Source organism: Etheostoma cragini, chromosome 23 (assembly GCF_013103735.1).
Source record: "Etheostoma cragini isolate CJK2018 chromosome 23, CSU_Ecrag_1.0, whole genome shotgun sequence".
Taxonomy (NCBI): Eukaryota; Metazoa; Chordata; class Actinopteri; order Perciformes; family Percidae; genus Etheostoma; species Etheostoma cragini.
The window spans coordinates 14,598,941-14,623,859 of NC_048429.1; the positions used below are offsets into that span (position 1 = coordinate 14,598,941).

The 24,919-nt window shown below is 40.2% G+C and overlaps 1 protein-coding gene and 1 long non-coding RNA gene across 2 annotated transcripts in view; one reads left to right on the plus strand and one right to left on the minus strand.

The window, feature by feature from the left end:
• Positions 1-390: 390 nt before the first annotated feature.
• The window catches only part of cdk17 (cyclin-dependent kinase 17), a 48,119-nt gene continuing 23,590 nt past the window's right edge, over positions 391-24,919 (minus strand). Inside the window, exons 3-17 of the mRNA XM_034863378.1 lie at positions 21,696-21,860; positions 13,764-13,897; positions 9,035-9,160; positions 8,076-8,132; positions 7,857-7,971; positions 6,628-6,722; positions 5,086-5,148; positions 4,531-4,654; positions 4,189-4,309; positions 2,854-2,951; positions 2,635-2,740; positions 2,131-2,173; positions 1,538-1,628; positions 1,303-1,380; positions 391-450 (exon numbers count right to left, since the gene is read on the minus strand). Coding sequence (XP_034719269.1) covers positions 410-450; positions 1,303-1,380; positions 1,538-1,628; positions 2,131-2,173; positions 2,635-2,740; positions 2,854-2,951; positions 4,189-4,309; positions 4,531-4,654; positions 5,086-5,148; positions 6,628-6,722; positions 7,857-7,971; positions 8,076-8,132; positions 9,035-9,160; positions 13,764-13,897; positions 21,696-21,860 — 1,457 coding nt within the window. The 3' untranslated portion in view covers positions 391-409. The remainder of the gene's footprint in view (positions 451-1,302; positions 1,381-1,537; positions 1,629-2,130; positions 2,174-2,634; positions 2,741-2,853; positions 2,952-4,188; positions 4,310-4,530; positions 4,655-5,085; positions 5,149-6,627; positions 6,723-7,856; positions 7,972-8,075; positions 8,133-9,034; positions 9,161-13,763; positions 13,898-21,695; positions 21,861-24,919) is intronic.
• LOC117938658 overlaps positions 16,872-24,919 on the plus strand; it is a 22,563-nt gene continuing 14,515 nt past the window's right edge. Inside the window, exon 1 of the long non-coding RNA XR_004655456.1 lies at positions 16,872-17,021. This is a non-coding gene — a long non-coding RNA (uncharacterized LOC117938658). The remainder of the gene's footprint in view (positions 17,022-24,919) is intronic.

Consider the following 24,919-nt stretch of genomic DNA (forward strand, 5'->3'; position numbering starts at 1 on the left):
ATAGTAGTCTTTCTGACTGCTTAACTGTGCGTGGCGTCTTGAGTTCACATCACACACACACACACACACACACACACACACACACACACACACACACACACACACACACACACACACACACACACACACACACACACACACACACACACACAGTGTGTTAAATACAGACAGTAGTAGTTTAGCAGCAAAAAGTTCAACCCCAAAATAACCCCCAAATAAATAAACACTCCAAATACTCTGTCTCCAAAAAGATTCAACCCAGAGTCACTCGCTCAGAGAGGTGTGTGTGCATGTTTATGTGTGTGTGTGTGTGTGTGTGTACAGGTAAGGGGGAGGTGGGCTCATGCGAGAGGTTCGTGGGAAGTGATGATGAAGCTGGGCAGTAGACCATTTCTCTTCATCCTCTCCATTAAAAGAGCATGCTCTGCCTCCTGTTGATCTTGCCATTACCTGGAAGAAAAGTAAAAAAAAACTAAAAAAAAAGTACCCATAATGTCTTTGCTTTACATCACATGTGTCAAACTCAAGGCAAATTTTTGTTTTGGGTCCGCCAAACCAAAAAGATGAGAAACAGTTTTCAAGCTATAATTACTTGACACTCAGAGCAGAATTTGGCAGATTTGCAGACTTTGAGAAACAGAAATGTGGTGTTTGGTGTTTTAAGCCCCCAACGTCACCTTCCAGGCAAAGCTACTTGGTAGGCACTAGGATGAGGCAATGGTTAGGGTTAAGTGCCTTGTCATCGAGGCACAGCGCTGCCTGGAAGTCGCTGTTGGGGGCTTAAAACACCATTGAGCCAGAAATGTTCACACAACCAGATTTACATTAAATATGCTGTAAATAGCCTTTGTCAATAGATTATATAGTTTAAAGTGGCACCAACCATGTTATAGTAGTTCATTTTAAAAGGTCCTGTGTGATGTGTAGATTGAAAGAAGTGGTCACTTAGGAGGGAGGCTCCAAAACATTTTACCCCAGTTGCATTATGGAAAAGATATGTTATGAAGCTTGACCCATACCAGAACTACAAGTTGGGATATTAGTTTGGACCATACTTGTATTAATCTGTCTCTTGTGAATCTCCCAACTTTATGAAAAGGTAATACTTGATCACTGGAGTATCTTTAATTGTCATATTCAAACAAGGCCATCTCTGAGAAGCCTGTCAACCTTTATCAGTTAATTAGTCTCACTTTACCTCCTTTATGATGGTTGCAACATGAACAGATATTAGGTTAGAATTTTTTTTTTCTTTGTCATATGATCTAACAAAGTTCAACGCTGGATGTGTTCCCCACCTACCTGACTCTGAGTAGGAGGAGTTCCGGTAGCCAGGGTCCCTCTGCAGCTGCACTTCTTTTAATGTGAATATCGATGCACCTACAACACAGGGGACAGCTTAAGTCTACACCTCATAGCAGGACAGAAGACAAATAATGCAGTAAGAAAGACAGATTGCAGCTTTATTTCGATTTTAGTGTGTGTGTGTGTGTGTGTTTGAGTGTGCGCGTGGGTGTGTGTGTGTGTGTGTACTCACTCTCGGGCAGCGTCTGAACTCTTATCCCAAGCTGCCTGAAGTAGGAATGTTTCATAGCCTCTTCAGCTGAATTCCTCTTCTTAGATTCGTACTGTGGAGGCAGAAACAGGAAATATTAACCATCACGTGATTTCTAGCAGATTAGGCCGCGGCTGTTATGTCTGCAATCAGTAATACATTCTGATAAAATGAGATAAACTAAACAAGATCAGAAACAGGAACCCAGTAGGACTGAAAAACACTGAAAGTGCTAATGCCGCCTGCTGTCTACAACTGGTACTAAAGGGATTCATTTCCCAAATGAAATCTAATGATGGGAGAAAGAGAATGGATTCTTATCATCCCAACAATGAACATGCATACATTTTAAGAACAAATCAAGCATAAGCAGTTTCATACAGCATGTTTATTAACATACAAGTAATGATTCTTATATTAATGAAACTCAAAAATATTATAACAATACATTATTTTTTATGTATGGATTATAAAAGCAAAATTAACACAAGTATGAAAACAAAAGCGTAGGTGTGAACCAAGAAATTATTTTGGGAATTGCATTGTGGGTATTATGCAAGAAGTAAAACACTCACTCTGAGGAAAGCCAGCAGCAGCTCGATGCCTTCGCTGTCCAGCCTAGAGGAGACAAAAGGAAGAGCAACAGTTTACTGTCCGCCTGCAGCACGGGCCGACAGGAAAGGGGGCTCAGGAGGAAGGAAGAGGATGGCCGTCTGTGAAATGTTCCAGGACTTCCTGCGCACGTACACACACACACACACACACACACAAAGACAGACAGACAGCGTGGCACTATCTTTGTGGGGACCAGTCATTGACATAATGTATTCCCTTACCCCTTAACCATCGCAACTAAATGCCTAACCTTAACCCTTACCCTCAGCCAAACTTAATTCTAACCTAATCCTAAAACAAAGTCTTAACCCTCATACAGCCCTTTAAAGTTGTGGGGTCCAGCACTCTGGCCCCACAAAGCTGTCGGGACCCCACAAGTATACTGTATTCCCGGTTTATGGGCCCCACAAATGTAGTTAAACACACACACCCACCCACCCACACAGACACACACACGGCCATACCTGGGAGCGTGGTTGATTAACGGCTGTGGTTTGTATTTGGGGAAGTTGTAGGATTTAAATTCTTCGATGGAGGAGATTCCCGGCCACTTCTCCTCCGTGGGTGTTCCTGAAATCACAGAATCACAGCCGCTCATTTACACAGTAGGTCAGGTGAAACATGTGGTGGTGAAACTTTTGGGTTACTATGGTGATCAGGCCGGCCTGACAGAAGTCACTCACCCAGTAACCTGAAGATGAGGTGGAGCTCGTCCTCCACGGTGGAGCCGGGGAACAGCGGCCGACCTGCAGCCATCTCATAGAATATACATCCAACACCCCTGCAGAGAGAGAGAGAGAGAGAGAGAGAAGACACACACACACACACACACACACACACACGCATTTATTTCTAGGGCTGCAACTACTGACTGTTTTCATAAAGGATTAATCTTCTTATAAATTACTCTTAAAACAAAGTTTAGTCCACAAAATACACATATGAATCTATCTCTCCGTCAATTTGTCTGTCAGACCTGCATGTATAATATTTATATATAAAGCAAGGAAGTACATCTGGTGGCCGAAATGCTCCCAGAAGTTGTTGTACACTGACTGACAAAACAAAAACGAATGATCAATTTAAAGAATCAGTCGACTGAGGGTCAGCGACTAATGAGTAGAATATCAGGCTTTCAGGGGCCAGCCTTACTTGCAACATTACAGCCGCCAAAATACCGCTATGTTTTTTTAATACCTTTATAACCACGGTGGTTATGTAAAAGCAAGCAACTAATGTGCCTTTTTAGCAATGAATACCTTCGCTAAGTGTGTGTTCACTGGTGTTTCGGACTGCGAGTAGCTACAACTTGGTGTGTTTTTTAGGGGCACATTTAATGATTTCACAGCCTCAGGCAAACAGCGCCTTCCTTTACTTTTTAGCCTTTCTCAAATTGAGAATGTTAGTATTGGCACTGGTAGAAGTTCTTAAAACGTTTTTTTTTCCCTGATAAGAAACTATTAATACCAAACCGTACAAATCCTGCATTCAAACTTTTATTTCAAGTGAAAAGAGGGTTGTGATTAGCACAATGTACTTACTTCTTACTTTTCCTAACCTCTGTTTGAGGTGGAGCTTTCAACTCCAATTTAATGATGTCTACTTTCTTGAATAATAATGCATCATATTTTAATTTTGTGACATTTTGTGAGTAAACTCTCTTGGCAACGTAACCAGTAACATTTCTCTGTCGGGTAAATGTAGTAGTATTATGTGTTCCTCTGAAGAAGAAGTACACAGTAAGTCCCAAGTTGAGTTGCCTATTTTTAAGTGCTTTTGGGACCTTTCATGAGTTATTTTGGGATGGTACAATGAGTTAAAATAGCAACATAGTTATTTTTTATATCTAAACATCATAATAAATCTATAGCTGTTTGGGGCCCTTTATGTTGGGGCCCTTTATTAAATGGATATCAAAATGATTATTTTTCACTGATCAACACCTGGATTGATGGACTAGTCATGCCTTTACATAAGTATCAGTGGTGTGAGCAGGAGAGTTCTTGTGAGGCTCGTACCACATGTCGATCTGTGTTGAATACTCAGAGGATCCCAGTAGGACATCTGGGGGCCGGTACCAAAGAGTCACCACCTCGTTGGAGTAGGTTTTAGTCGGGACAGATTTGGCCCTCGCCAGACCTGCCAGCCCACCAAAGACAAAAACACACATTAGGGTTGTTTAAACAAGAGAGTAGCATTACATCTGTATAGAGCAGAAATGGAAATGGTCAAACGCATGTTCATACAAGTTTTTAAACTTGAATTCCTGAGTACTGCAAGTACAACAGGAATACTCCTGCTCCTCCATTTCCTGCTGTTCTGACGTAAATATCAGCTGCCGCTGCTGTGGTTCTGCTTACCAAAGTCAGCCAGTTTAAGTTCTCCATTCTCATTTATAAGGAGGTTTTGGGGCTTCAGGTCCCTGTGGAGAACTTTCCTCTTATGACAATACGACAGTCCTCGCAAAATCTGGAACAGGAAGATCTGGAAAGATTGGTTTAAAAAACGTGATGTAAATAAAACCACATCCAAAAACTGCATCCCAAACATCCAATTCGTCAACTATCCAATCATTTTCTTCTTTATAAAAAAAAATCCTTTTTACATCTAATTTCTTCAGATGGGATGTAATAGCAAAATAAAAGAGCAAAAGAGACTTTTAGTCCCTAAGTCAAGTCCCTGTAACTATTTTGCCATTAATTGGTGCAACTTTAGATCAAACAATTGGTCCTTCCAAAAGCTCTCTCATCTCTCATTTTTATCAATCAGATTTTATTTTATTTTATTTTTGGAATAACATAGCAACAATGCATAAAAGCATACATCAAGTAGTGGTCTGAAAATGAATGAGCACAATTAAAATAAAGTATAAAATGAAAAGAATTATAAAAGTGAAAGATTATAAAAGTCCTCACCTTCACATTGTGCATGCTCATTATGTTACCACAGTCATCCATGTACTGCTTCAGGTCCTTATCCTACAACAGACAGGAAGTAGATACAATCACACCTAAAGATCTTTCTTTAATTTTCTTTAACTCTCTTTTCCACATGCATTTCACCGCATCTTTCTGACTCATCAATCTGCTATTTCACACATCCTGTTGTGTGAAATAGTTTCGGAATATGTAACGTAGGGCTGAACAATTAATCCTTTTTTAAATCAAAATCGCGACTTGACAAAATGCGATTAGCCAATCGTGAAGGCCACGATTTATTGAACGTGAAATATGTTTGGTTTAACTTTTTTTTATCATTGTATTTATTGTTAGTTAATGCTGGAATAATGTTGCATATCACAGATTCAATGTTCCATGCTTATTAAAGTGCCTGTATTATGCCCATTTTCAGGTTCATATATGTATTTTGAGGTAGTATTAGAATAGTTTTACAAGGATTCATTTTCAAAAAACACCATACTTTTGTTGTCCTGCACATTGCTGCAGATCCTGTTTTAACCCTGTGTGTTCAGGTCTTTGTTTTAGCAACAGAGTGAGACATCTCACTTATATACTATCTTTGTTGGGAGTGGCACATGCTCAGTAGCTAGGTAAGATCCCATCAGCTATATAACTCTTTCTCCAACTTTGGTCAGTACGAGGCAGGATTAGCTGGGAGATTATGGTCAACTAGTGTGTGTTGTAGCAGTGTTTTGCCATTGAGAACAAGCTAGCATAATACAGTTAGCCACCTTGTCTCGGCTAGTTATGTAAAAAGCCGTGGAGATTTTGAACAGATCACCCGGAGACTGAAGGCAGAGGACATTCAGAAACATGTATCTCACTCAGAACAGCATGGATGTTTTTATTCCAAGTTTGTCTGCGTGTAGAAGCACCAAAGACACAAATAACACCCTAAATTCCAGAAAAAGTTATTTTTTTCTTTATAATGGAAAGAAAAGAAAAACACTTCTGGAAATGCAGGAAATATGTATCAGTGTTCTTATCCTTATATTAGTAAAAGAATATAGAGCAGTTGGGATGGTGTCTCATGTTATAATGCTCCATGACATGTTTTATCTGTTACGCAGCGAATATTGAACTTTAGCTAAACAGTTTAAAAAAATAATCGCACACTGAATCGTAATCGCAATATCTGCTAAAAAACTCGCAATTAGGATTTTAGGAAATTAGGATTTTATTTATGCAACGTGACGATGACAACCTGATAATATACAGTATATGTTTATTTGTACAGTATAGGGACATGTATGTAGCATAGACCCTTGTCACACACCACAGTTTATTTATAATGCACCTCCTTAGATGGACCTTTTATTTTCTCTGTCTCTCTCTCACTACAATTTAGAAAAACAGGACAACCTCTCATCCCCAATTGTTTTTGGAGTTGTTATTATGTTTGTTTATGCTGTTTGGGACTAAACAGGAATAAATTAACCTGAGAGGGTTGGCTGAACTCATCACACATTGAGAAGATGGGAAAGCAGTGACTCTTACCAGGTACTCGAAGACGAGCGTGAGGCTCTTGTCGGTGTGGACGATGTCATGAAGCGTCACGATGTTAGCGTGTTTGAGGTCCTTCAGCAACGACACTACGGACAGAGACAAAGACAGATAGATGTTGACAAAAAAAAGAGACACGTGGGACACATTTTAATAAAAAAATGTCCCATGACTTTGATTAAAAAAAAGCATTTAATAGACAAATGTTATCATGTAATTATTTTTGGAAAGGCGTTGTGTTTGAAATGATTGTGCAGGATAAATTACAGTTCATCCTCCAGTCTGGGATTATTACATTATTAACAAGGCTCCATGTGGCATCAAAATGAGGAACCTAAACTTGGAACAATTCCAAATGTTGCTGTACAATTAATTATCCCGGGAATAATTGTGATTAACAATATAAGTGTCTTTTTCAATCAAATTAATTATATATATTTTTTAAATGTATTTATTACTTATTTCAAGTTTTGAATGAATCCCAGGATAAACGTTTTGGATATATCGTTGTTATGTGACCCAGATAATTTAGTAAGACAGATGCGCATACACCCTATGAAGTAAACCCCACCTCTTCTTTATCATAAAACACTGTATGTTCTTTCTTAAAGTTCTCCTAGTATAGTAATTTTTAGGTTCATAATTGTATGAGGTTATATCATATTCTCCTCTTTTCACCCTGTGTGTTGAGCTCTCTGTTTTAGCTACAGAGTGAGGCATCTCACTTCTGTTCCATCTTTGTTGGGAGTTGCACATGCACAGCACCTAGGTAAAGACAGCTACCCAGTTGGAAGCCGAGTACGAGGGCGTGCCACGCTAGCAGCTATGCGAGCATTATAACGTGTGTTACAATGTGACACACGTTTGTCACATAAGTAAAGGCTGGACTACAATAGAGCTGTTTGGAGCAGTTTGTGAACAGTGTTTTCCGTGATGGTAAGTCCCTTTGGGGGGGGACTTTGGGCTTTTTCACTTTTTAAACCACTTTAAAAAAAAAAACATGCACAAAAAACAAAAAATATATATATAACACAATAAAAGGGAATAAGCTAAAAGGCATAATATGAGCACATTAAACGAACAAAATTGACAATAGAACATGTATCCTCATAATCTTTGATAAAAAACAAAGCATTGATTATTAACAAAACAGATTAATTAAAATGTTGTAATAGTTGCTACAGGCCCAGTGGAACCTGAGGTTTGTTGCAGATGCTGATTACCTTCTCTGATGGCGGTGCAAGGCGCTCCCTCCTCGTGCTCCAGCCGGATCTCTTTCAGTGCCACCAGGTTGTCCGTCAGTTTACTACGTCCTTTAAATACTGTGGCGTAGGTTCCCTGAATGCAACACACAACGCTGGTTTAATATTACTGAATTCCCGTGAGCTGTAAAACTTGTTTCCTTCATGAAAGTATCAGATGGGATATCAGGCATTCCTCACCTCTCCCAGTTTGTCCAGCTTAATGTACGTCTCCAACTTGCCGAAACCAATCTCTGACTGAGGAAAAGACAGAGGGCAAAGACAGAATTGAGCAACAAATTAAGTTTAAGGACCACTAATAAAACCACTCCCACTTTGTATTCTGCAATATGCCCAATCTGTGGATTAACTGTTCCTGCAACACCGGAATATAGCTCTTTTCAACAAAAGAAAATCTCTAAATGCCCCCCAATATAAACTCAAAACGTATTGCAGGTGTGTTGTCTTCTGGCTCATGTTTCTGTTCTATCTGTTCTACACTTTCTAGTGTAGAAATGCCTCTTCCATGATGAATTTCTCTGTGTATTAGTGTTGAATGATTGCAAAAACTTCAGAAGGATTGACAATACACAGGCATGATATACATATTTTCAGATTGAGTTTGTCTTGCACTTTTCGAGGATATCTTTGACGTCATTTGTGATTGAACATCCATAAATCCGCTAAGAAATCATAGAAGGTATCAACGTAACAGAATGATACAGCAGTTGTCTGTACAGTACATTCATGGGTAAACAGAAAGTGCCATGGATAATTCTGCATAACGTCTTCTTGATTTAGTCTGAGTAGGGGCTAACAGACTTTGAAAACTCCTGTCTTGATAAACAAAACAAGTTTTATTTTCATCCTCCATTGCAGCTACTTGGCAAATATCCTGAGCTGGCATCCAAACTTCTGATACACACAAACCTTCATGTCACTGACAGTCCAGTGATAAATCTGCATGGTCACACCACAGCTGAGAATTATGATCTAATTTGCTGGGCTAAAAGGCAGGAGGTGAGCACGTGGGCCTTCAGATGAATCCATCCTGGGTATCACACTGCACCAGTTGCCATGGTAACTTGCGCAGAGGGAGTCTGCGTCGCAAAGCAATACAAATTCTAAAGAAAAGGTAAAAAAATCACGCAGACACTGACCAGCGAGGCTCTGCGGGAGCGTCGGCTGAGCGGCTGGTCAAAGGGCGGGCTGCTGAGCTGCAGCTTCTCTAAGTAACCATCGGGGATCCGGATGTCAGCAGGCAGCGACAGGCGCTTGTTGAGATCCTACACACACACACACACACACACACACACACACACACACACACACACACACACACGCACGCACGCACACACAGACAAAGAGAGAGGAAGAAAAAAATGCGTAAAGTGTTTTAAATTAAAACTATAGCTTTAGCTTTGACAATCGTGTAGTGGAGCAGGAGTTTTTCGGGGGGAGCATCTATTTAAAGCGAAAACCCTCTCGGGATCAAATACTATTGCTATATCTGTAATTCTACCACACAACTTTATAGTTGTTGCTTTTATGCAATCACAGCACACCTTGAGAAAATAATTTACTGCCACATGCCTTGTACTTATATGTAACGTGGGTCATGTCTCAGCAGCAAGCAGCACAAGACAATGTAGGCAACTGTGTGTGCGCACACACACACACACGCACGCATGCACACGCACGGTCTGAAATAACTAGCTCTCATCTGCCTCCCACTCCCAGAGACAGAAGACAGAAATCAGGCCAGTCACATATTATGGAGGGTAAAAATAAGAGGCGGCGTGTCAAAGCATGACTGCGGCTCAACAGCAAAACCTTCCAAACCACTAATCTGGTTGCGATTAAAAAAACACACACCTGCAAAAAAGACCGTGAGAAAACCAGACACCACTAAAAAAACAAATGTATTATTGTTTCCAGCTCTTATTCTCAGTCTGTATTCACACAGGGGCCTGTCACTGTCATTGTGTCACTGGGCTCAAACCTGTTGTGCGGACAACTGAACACATCTATTCTCGGATTTTTTCTGAAAAAAAAAAAAAAAAAAAAAAAAAAAGGACCACATGAGATAGAGAAGCGATGAACTGACATAATGGTGACTGCTGTGGGACAAACATTGGTTACTGGAGTAAAAAAATACAGTGAGAGAAGAAGCTGGATCTGTTTGCTTATCATACGGTCTTTTGAGTTTGGCCTTTCCACAAATACCATCAAGTCCTCCGCTCTCGTTTCATCACTGCAGTGCTTTGTCCTTTCTGACAATGCAGCTCAGAGAAGATGCCAGTTAAACTCACAGTTCAAATAAAAGCTCAAATTACAGAGAACATATTGGTGCCTTGAAGAGAGGAAGTGTTATATAATGTGATACGTTCTGCTTTTTCTCTGATGTAACCTGGTGTCTTACGTAAAACCCCTTTAATGTCAGTCTACAACATATTGTGTTCGTCTTCTCAGCATGCCATCTTATTATTATCTTTAGGTATTATTATTATTATTATTATTATTATTAATATTATTATTATTATCTTCAGGTTGACGTTGTCCGCTCGTGCTTCGCGTTTGCGAAGCACTCGGCCACCCTGGCTTAAACAAATTGTTGAAAGTGCAAATACTTCTATATAGTGTTGAAAGATTGAATCGATTAGTCAGTTCTGCCCCATGTAGGCTGAGTCCTGCAGCGGCCCGGGTTCGAATCCGACCTGCGGACCTTTGATGCGTGTAATCCCCCCATCTCTCCCCCTTTAATGTCTATCCACTGTCACAATAATAAAAGGGAAAAGCCCCAAAAAGTAATCTTTAAAAAAAAATGAATGGCTAACAAATTCATAATCATTTCATGGTTCAAGCGGTCAACAAAAGATTCCATATGTATTTTCTGGGTCCAGCTTGTCAAATGTGAAGATCTGCTGCTTGTCTCGGTTTTATACGGTTTCAAATTCGTTACCTATAGTGTGTTGGACTGTTGCCCAGACAAAACTCCAAATGATGAATCCAAAAGGAAAGTATCGGTTAGTTGAAGCCGTGCTTGCATGCATACTTTATCTGTTATTTAAATGCGATCAGTGCTGCCTCATCTCAAAGCCCATGTGGATTTCAAATGTTAACAAATGCCAATCTGCAGTTGCACTAACTAAAAATGATTATTTTCATGATCAAATTAACACAATATACCACACATTTGAATAAATCCACTCAAATAAGTAAACTGAAAGTGACAAGTTGTAATCAATATGTTTGTTTTACAAATAACATGAACACACAAGGCCTACGTTACACTGTGCATATTGAAGAAAATGGGCAGTACCAATCTTACATTGGTATTGCTGAGGGTGCGTTCATGCACCCAAGTTTTGAGTTTTGTTTTTGTCATATCACACTGTTGAGCGGTTTTTCAAAGTGCGGTCTTAACACACTTTGAGCGGTTTTTATTTGTATTAAAGGTGCTTTAGAAATAATTATTATTGATATTATTATTATTATTATTATTATTATTAGTATTAGTATTAGTATTAGTATTATTATTATTATTATTATTATTATTATTATTATTATATTGGTTGCCCTAACAATGCAATAATATATTTAATCATTTATTCAAGTGATTGTTTTGTTGATTTGCTGAATTCTCCATCTGTAGCAGCACGACACTACTGTCAGTAAGCGAGCGTACACTGTGTCCTTAACCTTTCTACTGAAACAAAACAACTTAATTAAAAAACTTGAGGCAGAATCTTAAGAGCCACAAGAAGAGCAGCACACTTCCGCTCATGTAACAGAGCCTAGGTTTGTGTGTGTGCACCTACAAATGAGAAAAACACTCAAAGCGAGTGAAAAATAGGTCACCTTGTGTGTGTGTGTGTGTGTGTGTGTGTGTGTGTGTGTGTGTGTGTGTGTGCACGTGGGTGTAAGAAAGACAAAACATCAAGGATGTTTTGGAGGTTTGGTTTTTGTCAAACAGGCTCCCCTGCCAGCAGGGGGCAGGAGGCCTCCAGTCTGAGACGCTCGTCTGTTTCAGAATAAAACTTCCCCCAGGTTCATTATTTACAAAGGCAAAGATGATTTATTTGGAACGCCTGCATTTATTGATTCGCAGAAGAGAAGTTAACCACCCTTTCCAGCTCATGGTGGGAAACGATATAAAAGGGGATGCCTAAGACATTAATAGTGGCTTGCAGCAAAAATCGAAAGTCCAAACAATTTATACAAAAACACGGTGAAATAAAGTTCCATTGCAGGCAGAAAAAGGTCCCCTGATAATCATGAGGACCCCCCCTCCCCATTTATCCTGTTCACTTCTTATTTGCTGAGATAGTGTAAGTGACTGTCTAGTGTAGCCTGTGGGCCATCGAAGCCAATTTATCCTCTTTGACTCCGTGAGAATTTAAAAAGCTTGCTCTGGTTGATCAAACAGCTTTTAGAAAACAACGCAGAAAACATGGACATGACAAATTATGGAAGATTGTGGGGGATTGAGTCTTCTCTTACACCTGTGCCTTATTTCTAGTAGTACAATTCTACTCCAAATACAATATTTGTTTTGTCTGCCAATGTATCATTCCAGATTTCAGTTAAAAAAAAGGCACTGGCAAATAAAAGATCATTTCAGTTTGATTTGGAAGGATAACAAAGTAGGACTGGTGTTCTGATGTGGAACAGGTGTTTAGATGTGGAACAGTCTGAACAAATCGATCAAACAAAAGTGTAAATTAAAAAGTTAAAAATGGCAAAAAATGTTATAAGGTGAGAAAGTCCTGAGGAAGATGTTGGATCGGGATTTAGGTGTGGTGAAGACTGGGGGTAGGACCTGATAAGCCTAGGGCTTTAACCTATCCCTTTAGAACGGTTTGAGTGTTATGTTGAAATTTTTGTTACACATTTTCTTTTTTTGTTATTAGTTTAAAAATGTTTATCCATACATAAAGTGTATAATATATTTATATTGTTATCATTCTAAAAAAGATTTCATCCATTTTTCATTTTGAATGGCACAACTTCAGTAGATACTGTCCATCCTCGCAAGAGGAACAAAGGAGACTCCTTTCCCAGCATGCTGTGGAGCCGTAGGATGAGGCTGACGTGTAGAAAGTCTCTGTGGTTACAGAACAGATCATCACACCGCATCCCTTAACCAGCCGCTGCTGTGGTCCTCAGGGAGTGGGACTGCTATCAATATCATGACACTTAGACACTGAAAAAGCCCATTAGGAGACAACAATCCACCCCTGACAAACCCCCCCCCCCCTACACACACACACACACACACACACACACATCCATCCAAATCAGATCTCCCATGAGACCGAGGCGGATAGGAGGAAGAGGAGGGGGGTGAAGAGCAAAGCAGAGCAGAAGGAGAGGAGGTGAAGGGTGAGGTGTGGAATGTTACCACGTAAGCCATTTTTGCAGTTGCTGTGCGCATGTGCCTGTCTGTGTGTGTGTGTGAATATTGAGTTTTTTAATTAACATTATCGCAATATCAACTGGCACAACATACTATGTATCATATTGTGAAAGACACTCAAGAGATTTATCGTATTAGTTGAAAGAAAGTATGAGTGAAAAACTGCACTCTAAAGTAACTGTCGCTCTTATTTAGTAGTGCCCTTTATTGTCAATTTAATGTTCAATAACAGAATCTTAGAAATGATTTCCTGTTATTTGTTTTAATTTCAACCAGCAATTTGTTGTATTTTAGCAGAATACTAAAAGCAACAGAAAGGCAGTACTGGGTACACTAATATCTGTTCATTCATCTTTAGTTATATTGCTATTGCGATATTCAACAATGTAATCGCGCATTGCATAGTTTCCTCATATTGTGCAGCCCTAGTGTGCGTGTTGGCTGTGTGGGTGTGTGGGGGTGCGTCTCACCTCCATGGAGATCCGCCGGTGCATGCGGTTCCTCAGACAGACGCCAGTCGGAGATTGCACCTCGTCTGAAGACGTTCCTGAGGCCTGGTCGCTTTCCCCATCTGACCCCATCTTCAGGTTCTCGTGCACAATGTCTAAGACAGAATGAGAATGATAAAATAAATTACATAACTGCAGAAAGACACCAAATTACCTGGATTATTTTGGATAGTTTCCAACAGGGTACAAAGTGGCATTGGAGAACTCAGTGCACATGCCTTTGTTATAAATCACCAGGTCCAGTCCAGATCCAGATAGGTTGCAGTAGTTTGATTGATATTACAGAACACTTTACTTCAAGTCCCCTATTTAAAGCGCTCTATAAATATTTCATGAGTAACTTATAATGATTTTTAAACCATTAAATATTTATCTTCTGATTAAAAATTCTTAAAAAGGGGGATTTGGGGGTAGAAATGCTTAAGGCTCCTGAACTACTGATTATTTTTTCCAATGAATTCATCCATCCTTTGATCTATAAAATGTCAGATAGTCCAAACTCCCACATCACAACTTCTTAAAGCCTAAGGCAATTCCTCAAAATACACATTTTTAGCACATCTTCACATTTGAGAAGGTGGAACCAGAGAATGTTTGATTTTTAGTTTGGTTTAAAAAAAGAAAGAAGGAAAAGAATATTATTTTGCTTCGTTTAAACCCCTCATTCACACTGCTGTGGTGTTTCAGAGCCTCTAAACAACATCTAAACGGAGACATTTGAAAACACTGACCCTGTTATGGTTTGGAAACGGCTGAAAACTGAGACCTTTGGCAACAATTTTTCGCCTGATTGGGTCTTGACGTGTCTTTCTCTGAGACTAGACCGCACCGCGTCCCAGAAGTGTGTGAAGTGGCTCTCCGCTCCGCTAAAGATATGCGCCAGGTCTACTGATATTTTTGAGCGAGCCCCGGGTAGAGATGGGCAATTTATCAATATTACAGTGATATCATAATATGAGACTAGATATGGTCTTAGATTTGGGAAATTGTGATATCATAAATTGCTTAAGTGTTGTCTTTTCCTGGTTTTAAAGGCAGCATTACAGTGAAGTGATGTCATTTTCCGTGTTACTAGACTGTTCTAGCTCTGCTATTATTTTTACCTTTACCCTCATACTCATATCTACATTACTGAAAATTATTCATCTTAAATCTCATTGTGAAGATATTTTGTGAAACAGTATACAGTGAAAGTAGTCAGTCAAATTACCAAAAGACACCCCCCAATATCGTACATGTCTCCTCTACAACACCACAGATGACGAGAGGCTCATCTTAGAGGTGGAAAAACATAATATGACAGAATAGAGAAGGCATGAAGTCAAGTTACAGGAAAGCTTGGCACAAGCATGCCCAGTATACAAAAATTGGTAAAACTTTGCTAGAAGTTTTCAATGAAAAGTGTCATGTCACTCTTATGTACATGACACTGTCATGACACATGAACCCCAACCCTAACAATAACCATAACTTGTCACGACAAAACCGAATGACACTTACTAAAAAGGCGTTACGTCATAACCGTTTATGACTTATTTATAATGTTTTTTGACACGTTCATGACAGTTTAATGTCACCGTTATGTTGAAAACTTCAATTAAAGTGTAACCCAAGAATCTTCATGAGATATGCGGTGTGGGCGTGTCAGTTTAAACAGAGATTAGTTCTTCTGTAGGAGCAAATAACACTAGTGTGCACAGCGATCGCGTTTGGCTCAAAACTCCGCTTTAAAGGTGCTCAATGTCACGCGTGTGTCAGGCTACATTTGTTGTCTCATAGTGCAGAAAACATCTTCTCACTACCTGCTAGCTGCCTGTCCCCAGAACACACTGTAAAAAACGTCTCCTCACTATCTGCTAGCTGCCTGTCCCCAGAACACACTGTAAAAACTGGTCCACTCGGGAATGTGTTAAGTTGAAGTAATACTTTTTGACGTTTTCCTTTAAATGGTACCTGCTCAACTCGGCTCTACTCTACTCGCCTTTTTTGGTTTTCTGTAATGAAAAAAAGTCCCTGGTACTTGCTTACAGGTACTTTATTTAGTACCACCTCTGTTGAGGTTCCAAGCGAGCTGAGGCGATACCAAAAGGTGACGTGTAAACCTGTAGACTACGGATTGGTCGGAGAGAAGCGTCACTAATCACTGCGTCATCATTGCTAGCGGCAGACGTTCTGTGTGTGTGTCGTGTAAGGTCATGGCAGTTTCTTGCAGCCTCGCTATGACAACCAGCCACGCTTGGCTCACACACGAGGCGGTACTAAATCTGCAATGGAAAAGGAAGGGTGGGCACCGCGGTCGAGCCGAGTAGAGTTGGTACTACCAGTGGGTAAGCTCCATTTAACAGCAGTCATTTTGACCTGTCAAACAGGCGTCACTAACAACATTATGAATTGCTGCGTTAGACTGCATTAACCGCCAGAGCAGAGGCATGGTTAATGTTATTAGTTCCACCTGTGGTTTCCCTGTCTGCTGTGACAAATCAGATTAATTCTGAAGCGACAGAAAAATTAAGAGAGCCCGGATGTTACAAAGCAGGAAAGATTGATTCAGCAAGCAAGAAGAAATGACAGATTTTTGACAGGGAAGAAAAGAAAAACAGGAGGAGAAAGAGGAACTCCTTAATCGATGGAGATTAACAGGTTTTAATTACTTCAAACGTGTTAATCCGGATCTTTATATATTTCATCAAATATCTCACCAAAGAGTCTAGATTTTGAGGACAGATTGATTGTAGTTTTGCACCCTAACAAAACTCTTACTTGATTCACTTCTTGCACCTTATTGAAAAATTTCCTTTCATGAACTCCTACTTCATTACAGCCCTGAAGAACACTTTGCCCCAGAATGTGAACCGGTCTGTGGTGATCTGGTTGAAAAACTAGTCTCCTCAGGTGAAAGGAAATGATGATCCACTTTTAGAAACTAAACTGTTTTCAGGACTTTCCTCTTGGAGCTGTACTGTCCACTCAGCTTGTCACGCTGTTTCTTTCCTTTTTTTGGTGGGGTGAGGTTTCTCTGCTTCTTCTCAGTCAGTTCTTTGGTTTTGTGGAAGAACTTGATAATAAACCTGGTTGAGTCATGATTCCCTCGGAGTCTTCAAATTGATCACGAATTGCAAGTCTCTAGTATCATTAACTCGTATCAGTTGAGTCCTACTACAATTCAATCTAAAATGATAACAGCGCCAAACACACCTCTTGTAACATTAGCTACTACTAGTCCTAGCCATTTTAGCTGCAAAAAGCTTTATAACTTACAATTTCATAGGTACCAACAACTCCACAAGTCAACTTAAGGAATGAGTGAGCAGAGAGACAGTCTAACCCTAACCCGCAGACTCAAAGCAGAAGATTGCAGATCATGGGATTCGACAGAGAAACAACGAGCCAGCAATGGCTCATGAGTCATCAAGGGCTCGGGAGTCGTCAACGCTCATGCAAGTGAGTCAATCCCGCGACTCAGCCGGCTACGTTGTCGTGAGTGGATCTAATTCAGACGATCAAATAAATTCTCTCCTCGAGCTCTTACAAAAGCAGAGTAACAACAAAAGACATTCTTTCACTTCTGAAATAACATACAATGTTCCGCATCTGTTCTCTGTAAAGACAAACTAAATCACCTGATTAATGCAACATTATCACGTCTCTCGGCCATTTTTCACTGCAGAAAGCTGCTGCCTGACTGGCTAAAGCTAATCTAGTATTATATAGTACATACTGTATTGCCCAAGGCCAGGCCAGCAAAGCGGCGTCTTACTCCTGTCGCGTCCTGCTGTCTCTCGTACCTGCACTGGCCCAACACCCTGTCCCCCTGGGGGCTGCTCCTCATTAACAGAACAGAAGACTGTTTTGGCGTCCACAGGAGAGAAATGTCATGCTTGTTGGACAATACCAACGACTTTTCTACAGAAAGTCGCCAGTTGCTAGTTGCTTTTTTTTATTTCACTGACAGATGAAACATGGACACCGGTAGGTAATAGTTGGAAAAGCAAAACAAAGCAAATGTGTGTATGTAAGTATGTGTGTTTGCATTTCTGTATATGGGTATACATGTGTATGTGTACGTGTAAGTATGTGCATATGCATGTATGTTTATTTGTCCATATAGAAACAATTAAAGAATCCAAAAGTGTTTTTAAAAAACGTTTTTCTGCTCCTTTTTGAATGTGGAAATCCTTATTTGAATCAATTACAATTACATCTAAAGAGAGTTAGTTTTTGTTGTTTTTCTTGCTTCTCTTTTAACTTTTTATTCTTAAACATAATAATAAACTAAACTACTACTAGGCTGCTGAGGCCACATTTCCTACTGCTGCTGCTTCACAGATGACCTTTTACGGCGTTCTAGGTGCCGTTTCTCTACGTAGACATGCCTGTACATGCATATGCACATGTGTAGAACAGGTGAGATATATCATTATCCCTTGCTTAAAAGGTGTGAGAATGCTTGTTTGATAAATCTAAATATTTAGTTTCTTACAGGCCACTCCAACGCACACACAGTATAGAGGATCCAGAAGATTAAAACCTTCTAGAAACGTTCTCTCTCTCCCCTTTTTCCTCCTCCTAACATTGTTACTTTCTCTATAAAACACCTTGCATGCAACTCGTTCTTGCCCCACTTTCCTCCTTCAACTTGTCTCTTCTTTGAAAACCAAATTATCTCTAATCCCTTCATTCTGTCACTTCTCTGCCTCTCATTTGGATGTTTCTTGGCAGGATCTCACTTCAACATTCCCTTTCACTCTACATATCTCTCCTCTGCTCCTATCTTGTTTTCTCTTTTGCAGGATTTTCACAGGCAGCAGCCAATCTGGCTCCTTCTGTTGCTACCGCACATTCCTTCTGAACAATATTGTGTTTTAGCATCAACATCGTTATGTGTGCATGCGCAATAGTGACATCTCAGGATGTTGTGATAATCCTTTCTTGCTGCTTTATAGAAAAGTAAACTTCCACCGTTCTCCTTTTACATGATTATTACCGTCCGACCCTTCCCCTTTAAGACAGGTAGCCATGTGGGCAACGTGTGTGTGTGTGTGTGTGTGTGTGTGTGTGTGTGTGTGTGTGTGACAATAGTCCCACGGAGTTTGATATGGGAATCTGTGTGTAGAAAAGTACCGTAGGTAGCAGCTGCCGCTGACAGTGATGCGCATAGTTTGATGGGTAGTCAGTGAAGCTACAGTAGTCAGTGTTTTATGTTTGCTGCAAATACAAACTAACTCACCTGATTAATGCAACATAATCACAACATCTTCCGGCCATTTTCCTCTGCAGAAAGCTGCAACCAGCCAGGCATTAGCCAAAGCTAATTTAGCTAGCCTAAAGAAACAAGGAGTCCGTCCGTCACAACTAACGTTACGCTTTGGAGCCGCAAAGCTGGAAACGTAACACTAATCTACTACAGAAGTCTGTGTCTGATCTAACTTCATTTACACTGATTTAACTGTTCTTGGATACAGAGTTTGTTGCTAGTAAGGGTGAATTTATCAAACTAACAAGCTGGCCCCGCTAGTCAACTACAACCTGGAATTTAGAGAAAGCAACATGCAGTCACTGTCACTCATGATAGCCTGGATTGATTATTATATGAATACAATGGCGTCATGCAAGTCAACCAGCGTATTTCTACCTAATATCCCTCTCCAAAATCACTTCAGAAGAGTAACGTTAGTCACAGCGCTTACTTGCTTTGGTGTTTGTAAAGCATTAAAATTTAACAAATATTGGTTCACATTAGAAAAGATCCTTTTTCATTTTCATCTTCTATGCACTTCCTTACAAAATCACGGCGGTAAAATTATTATTATATCATATGGATATGTCAGATTTTTTCCAATATCGTGCAGGCCTACTACCTATACTTTTCTAACTTGTTCTTCTCCAAAGCCTCCAAATGATCTCATCTGTCCTACTTTCTTTTCCTTTCATTTACCTCTTCATTATCTTCTGGTATTTTATGTCTTTCCTCATCTTGTCCAAAAACTCACAATAATATTTTCACTTTCTACCATCATCATTTCACCTCCTCGAAAAGTTGTTACCTCATCTTTCTACATTGTTATCTTTGGCTTTTACATGTCTCTAATCTTCTCTTGCCTCACTTCTACCTCTCTCCAGAAACCTTGAAGGACTGATTTTCCACCCTTTCTTTCCTGATCATCTCCCCACATCCTCCCTTCACTTCCCTCACTTTCTTCTGATTATTTTGTACTTGTTGAGACTTTCTGATCTTTCTTTCTCCCTACTAACCCTTATTTTCCACGGGGCGTGTCTGCGCAGTGTTCCCAGTGCGTCGCGCTCCCCCCCTTTTAGCCAACCGCAACGCGTCCCAGGAGCGTGCGTGAAGACACAAGCTTGGGACAGCCGGAAAGGAAGCGAAACACTTAGAGCATCCAGTCAATTTACCGAAACACATCCCCCAATATAGTATATGTCTCCTATACAACACCCGGACGACGAGATTCGTCTTCAGATTCAACTTTATGGTCATTGCACATGTCACAAATACATAGCAACGAAATGTAGTTAGCGTCTAAGCAGAAGTGCTCTCATCAGGGATTATCTTGGAGGAGGAAAAACATAAGACATCACAGATCAGACAACAGCAAAATAGAGAAGGCCTGATGAAGTTTAATTGCTATGCTTTACATAGTTTAATTGAAGTTTAATTAATCTGAGGCGTTCCCGGTGTGATATCACGCATGGTGGAGGACCGAACAGAACCGGAAAACAGAACCAGTGGAAAAATCTGGGTTATTCTCTTTGCTGTCTTGAGCAGCTTTGCTTATAAGAACGCAGAGTGTAGCAGCAGTATGCAGGACATCAATGTCCTACTCAAAATTGTCCTCTGGTGTGTCACCCACTTACAAAAATTAGCTTGGAGAAGCATTCATCATGGTCCACATATTTACTTTAATAATTAACCATAACCATTAGTACTGTAACAGAAACTCTACATGGAAAAACCTCAAACACTGAGTCAAACAGGCTGCAGAGATGCTGATTATAGCTGCCTGGCAGCGTGGGGGAAAGAAAATAAATTCAGTTAAAAAATTTGTTTAAGGTAGCATCTGTCTGGTACAGTGAAGTGTGTCTGATCATACAGGTTGTAAAATCAATAACGAGTCTCTCAACGCCCAGGAGGAAAGTCAACACAGAGGCGGGGAGCATTGAATGGACGACACCTTCACTGTGTCTATGAGTCTTCCATAAATAAATGTGGATCATGATAAGTTATTAGTTATAATGATGGAGCCAATACTGAGTATCTGCTGATACAAAAAACTCCAGATATAGAGAGAAGATACAAGAGGACGGGGATGCCCGTCTACAGACCAATCAATTATAAGTATTTGAAGACGCAACTCACGTATGTGATGATGTCAGGACATAGTTTTGTCATGTATAGATTTTTAGTCCGCCTGCATTACTGCAGTGTGAAACCCCCCCCCCCAAAAAAAACTTACTGGATTGAATATATACAATGTAACAAAAACATGGCACTTGTGTGAAAACGACCAAAAAGTCCAGAGGTGGGTGGATTCTGATACCCACAGCACTTTGGGCCTCTGTTTCATAGTGTCCCCTGAATCATCTAATCGCCCTTTGGGCTGAAACTCCCTAATTGGGATCCAGTGTGATAAATCAAGTTTGACCAGCTGTCCCTCGGGTGAAAAAAAACGGCCATGCGAAGAGAGAAGGTGCTAATGGGAAAGACACCCAGTCACTCTTGCAAGGCGCGGGTTTTTGGGAATGAGAGGCCGGAAATATCAGGACCGTGACACATTTCCTGTTTGTTCCCGGATGCCATCTGCTCTCACACTACTCATTTCCTTCCTTCTGTGCGTGTTTGTGTGTGTGTGGGTGTGTGTGTGTGTGTGTGAGTCTTACCCAGACGACTACCACTGCGTGGCATTGCCATGAAGGACCCCAGGGTGCCGCCGATGACGCTGTGGGGCCGGCGGAGCGGAGGCTTCTTGAAGGAACCGGTGTACTGGTGCAGGAAGGAGTGCATGCTGTGGGAGGTGGGGGGGCGGCCGTTCCTCATGAAGGGCTCTGAAACACAACAAAGCAATGACTGTCAGCATTCCTGATGTTCTGAACCTCAGCAGAGGCTCTGCGGCCGCATCACAAATGTCCAATAACCCCAGCGCGGGGAGCAGAATATCACCTCTTATCTTCTTCAACCCATTGCAGCGCATTCTTCATTTCTTTCAAGCTTTGCTACCTACGCAACTTTATTTGACATTTCAGTCCAAGTACCAAGGTTTTTTCCAAAATACCAAATGTCAGGCTAAATCATGCCGAAATGTACAAATAAATAGAACTGGAAATCAAATATTCTCCAAAGTTATGTAATGCTAGTTGGGTTTAAATAATGGACTCAATATGAGCAGAGAACTGTTGCTACTCAAGTAAGAAATAAATAGGGGGGGGGTTAGCTCAGTTGGTAGAGCAGGCGCACATATATAAAGGATTACGCCTTGATGCAATGGCTGCGGGTTTGACTCTGAAAAATGTGAGAAATGACAATAACCAATATTTGAAACTGATGTGAATTTACAGTCAAAATCCAACACAAAACTTTGTTTAGATGCTTAGAGGCAATTTTAATAAATTATAAACTATCTACATAATACCCAATAAAAGAGAGTCAGATAGTGTTGTTGGCGGGACATTAAGACAGACTCAGGGGGAGTGGACAGACACAGAGGTAAGGGTAGGAAATATAGAGATAATAAAATATCCCAATATCTTTGACCAAATACCTCGATGTTGATATTGACAATATTGTATAGTTAGCTATTGGTGCTTTGACAAAATGTTATTTACACAATGAGATTATTGATAAAGATTCTCCAGAAATGATTTAATGACTTAGTGGGTAAAGGGAAATAATAGAACAGCTGGAACAGTCTGGTAAGTTCAGGAAATGACATCACTTTACTGTAATGCAGCCTGTAAAACCAGGTAAAGACAACACGTTATATGGTAATATGGTAAATATTACGGTATTACCAAATATCCTAAATCTAAGACGATCTCTAGTCTCATATTGTGAAACAATACAACATCGATATATTGCCAAGCCCTACACAGAAGTGTAGCAGAGCCAAAGTAGCGCATTTTTTAATTCAGTAACTTTATCGGTTATCAGGCAAATCAAATGCAGCAACAGATAATCCCCAAACAGCCAAAAAACAGCCTGGTAACAGGCCAAGGCCTACAAACCAGTAGGAAAGTTGATAGCTAAAGGGTTATCCAAATGATGTTACTTTATCAATAAGCAAAACATGAGCCTCACTTACAGGCCTAAATAATCAATCACTTTATTTATGAAAAGAAACCCTGTAAGCAGATATTTTGGCACAAAGCCGTCTGAAATAGTCCCATTCTGATCTGCATGAGACAGGCCGCAAGGCTCTTGCATCTTGTGGGTTTATCTTTCTGCTCCTGCCAACTTTCTGTAGTTCATCTGACCTTTTAAACTCTGAGCTCACAGACTGTGCTGTGTTCCCACATGCCAACCTCACAAATTAACCTCACACTGCCCTCAGGTGCTTGTCAGTCGTTTTTAGAATTACAAGATGAGCATGCCTGAATTATATTAACAAGGTAGTAAAAATGTCAGAGCTAGTCTGGATTTTTAGGCTTTTATGAGCAGAGAATAGAAAGCTTTTCATCAATTGACCGCAAATATGATACATTTGTCATATTTCAATTTAAGAGTTCTTGGTTGATATTTAAAGCAGTACTTCATTTTAATAATTCTTATAAAGCAGGGCTTAAGGCGGAATTGTGCTTAGCCAGTCAGACTCAAACATGTACACCTTACACTGGTTTTCAAAAAAGAACTATAAAATACAGCATGTAAAGAAATAGTTTGATATTTTAGACTAATATGCCTATTCTTGCTAAAAGAGTTCAATGAAAAATCAATTCCAATTTTATGTCTGTATGCTAAATATAAAGCTATGGCCAGCAGACGGTTAGCTTAGCTAAGGTAACAAAATCAAACTAACTAATTATTATCTCTTATAGTAATTCCAGTCTTTGGGCTAAGCTAAGCTAACCAGTTCCAGCTACTTATCTAACAAACAGGAATGAAAGTGGTATTGATATCCTCATCAAACTCTTGGCACGAAAACTAGTTTCCAAAAATGTCGACCTATTCCTTTAAAAAAGGGCTAAATGGGTAGTATTAACATTAACCAATCAGAATGGAGACCTGTGGACTTTATATGAAAGATTACAGTTTCTCACATTTTCTTCTTGCACCATTATTAATTACCCACGTGATTATTTTAAAGACAGGAAGGTCCTGACCTCTGACCTCTATTACTGCTGGATACTTGGGGCTTTTTCTTTTGTAGCCAGGAGCTAAAGTTTCTTGTTCTGCTTGAATTTATTGTAAGTCTTTCTTGATTGGGAGTGACAGACAAACTACTGATGGGAAGCCTTCTGTAAAGATGGACGTGCGTGTCTATTCATTCTGGCAGCCGCCAATCACAAGTGGCGGCCAATCACTTTCATGTGTCTATTACATCAGCAGCTCATTTAAGACAAACTGTACGGTCATCCATAACAGAGATGTCAGGAAAAGTGTGTGCGTGCATGTGTGTGTGTGTGTGTGTGCGTGCGTGCGTGCGTGCGTGTGTGTGTGTATGGGTTGACTGTGGTTAAGTAGATCATATAGAAATAAAATGGATGAAAAGACATTAGACTGTTTGCTGTGGTCATTTGATTAATACACTCAAAATGAAGGATAGCGGAAAGTCTTAGCCTAAAGAAGAACTCAGCATGAGCACACTCTCTGGCCTAAGTAAGTCCCCCCCACGCAGCTGTTTTTTGCAAGGGACAGTTTTGCATAGTCATTGGGCTAAAGCCCCCCCCCGTCTTTCAATCCTAGTGACGTCCCTGGTTGCTACTCCGACCATTCTGCTACGTTGATTTGAATGGAAATGGCCTTTCTAGCAGTTTTTATTTGTAGCTCCCTTGCTCTTATTCCTGTTACATAACATGATAAAGAGCTACTCACTCAGTCCATTAGAGCCGTTACTAACACACACACACACTGTACTTGTTCCCTCTTCATCACTTCCGTGCTTCATAAT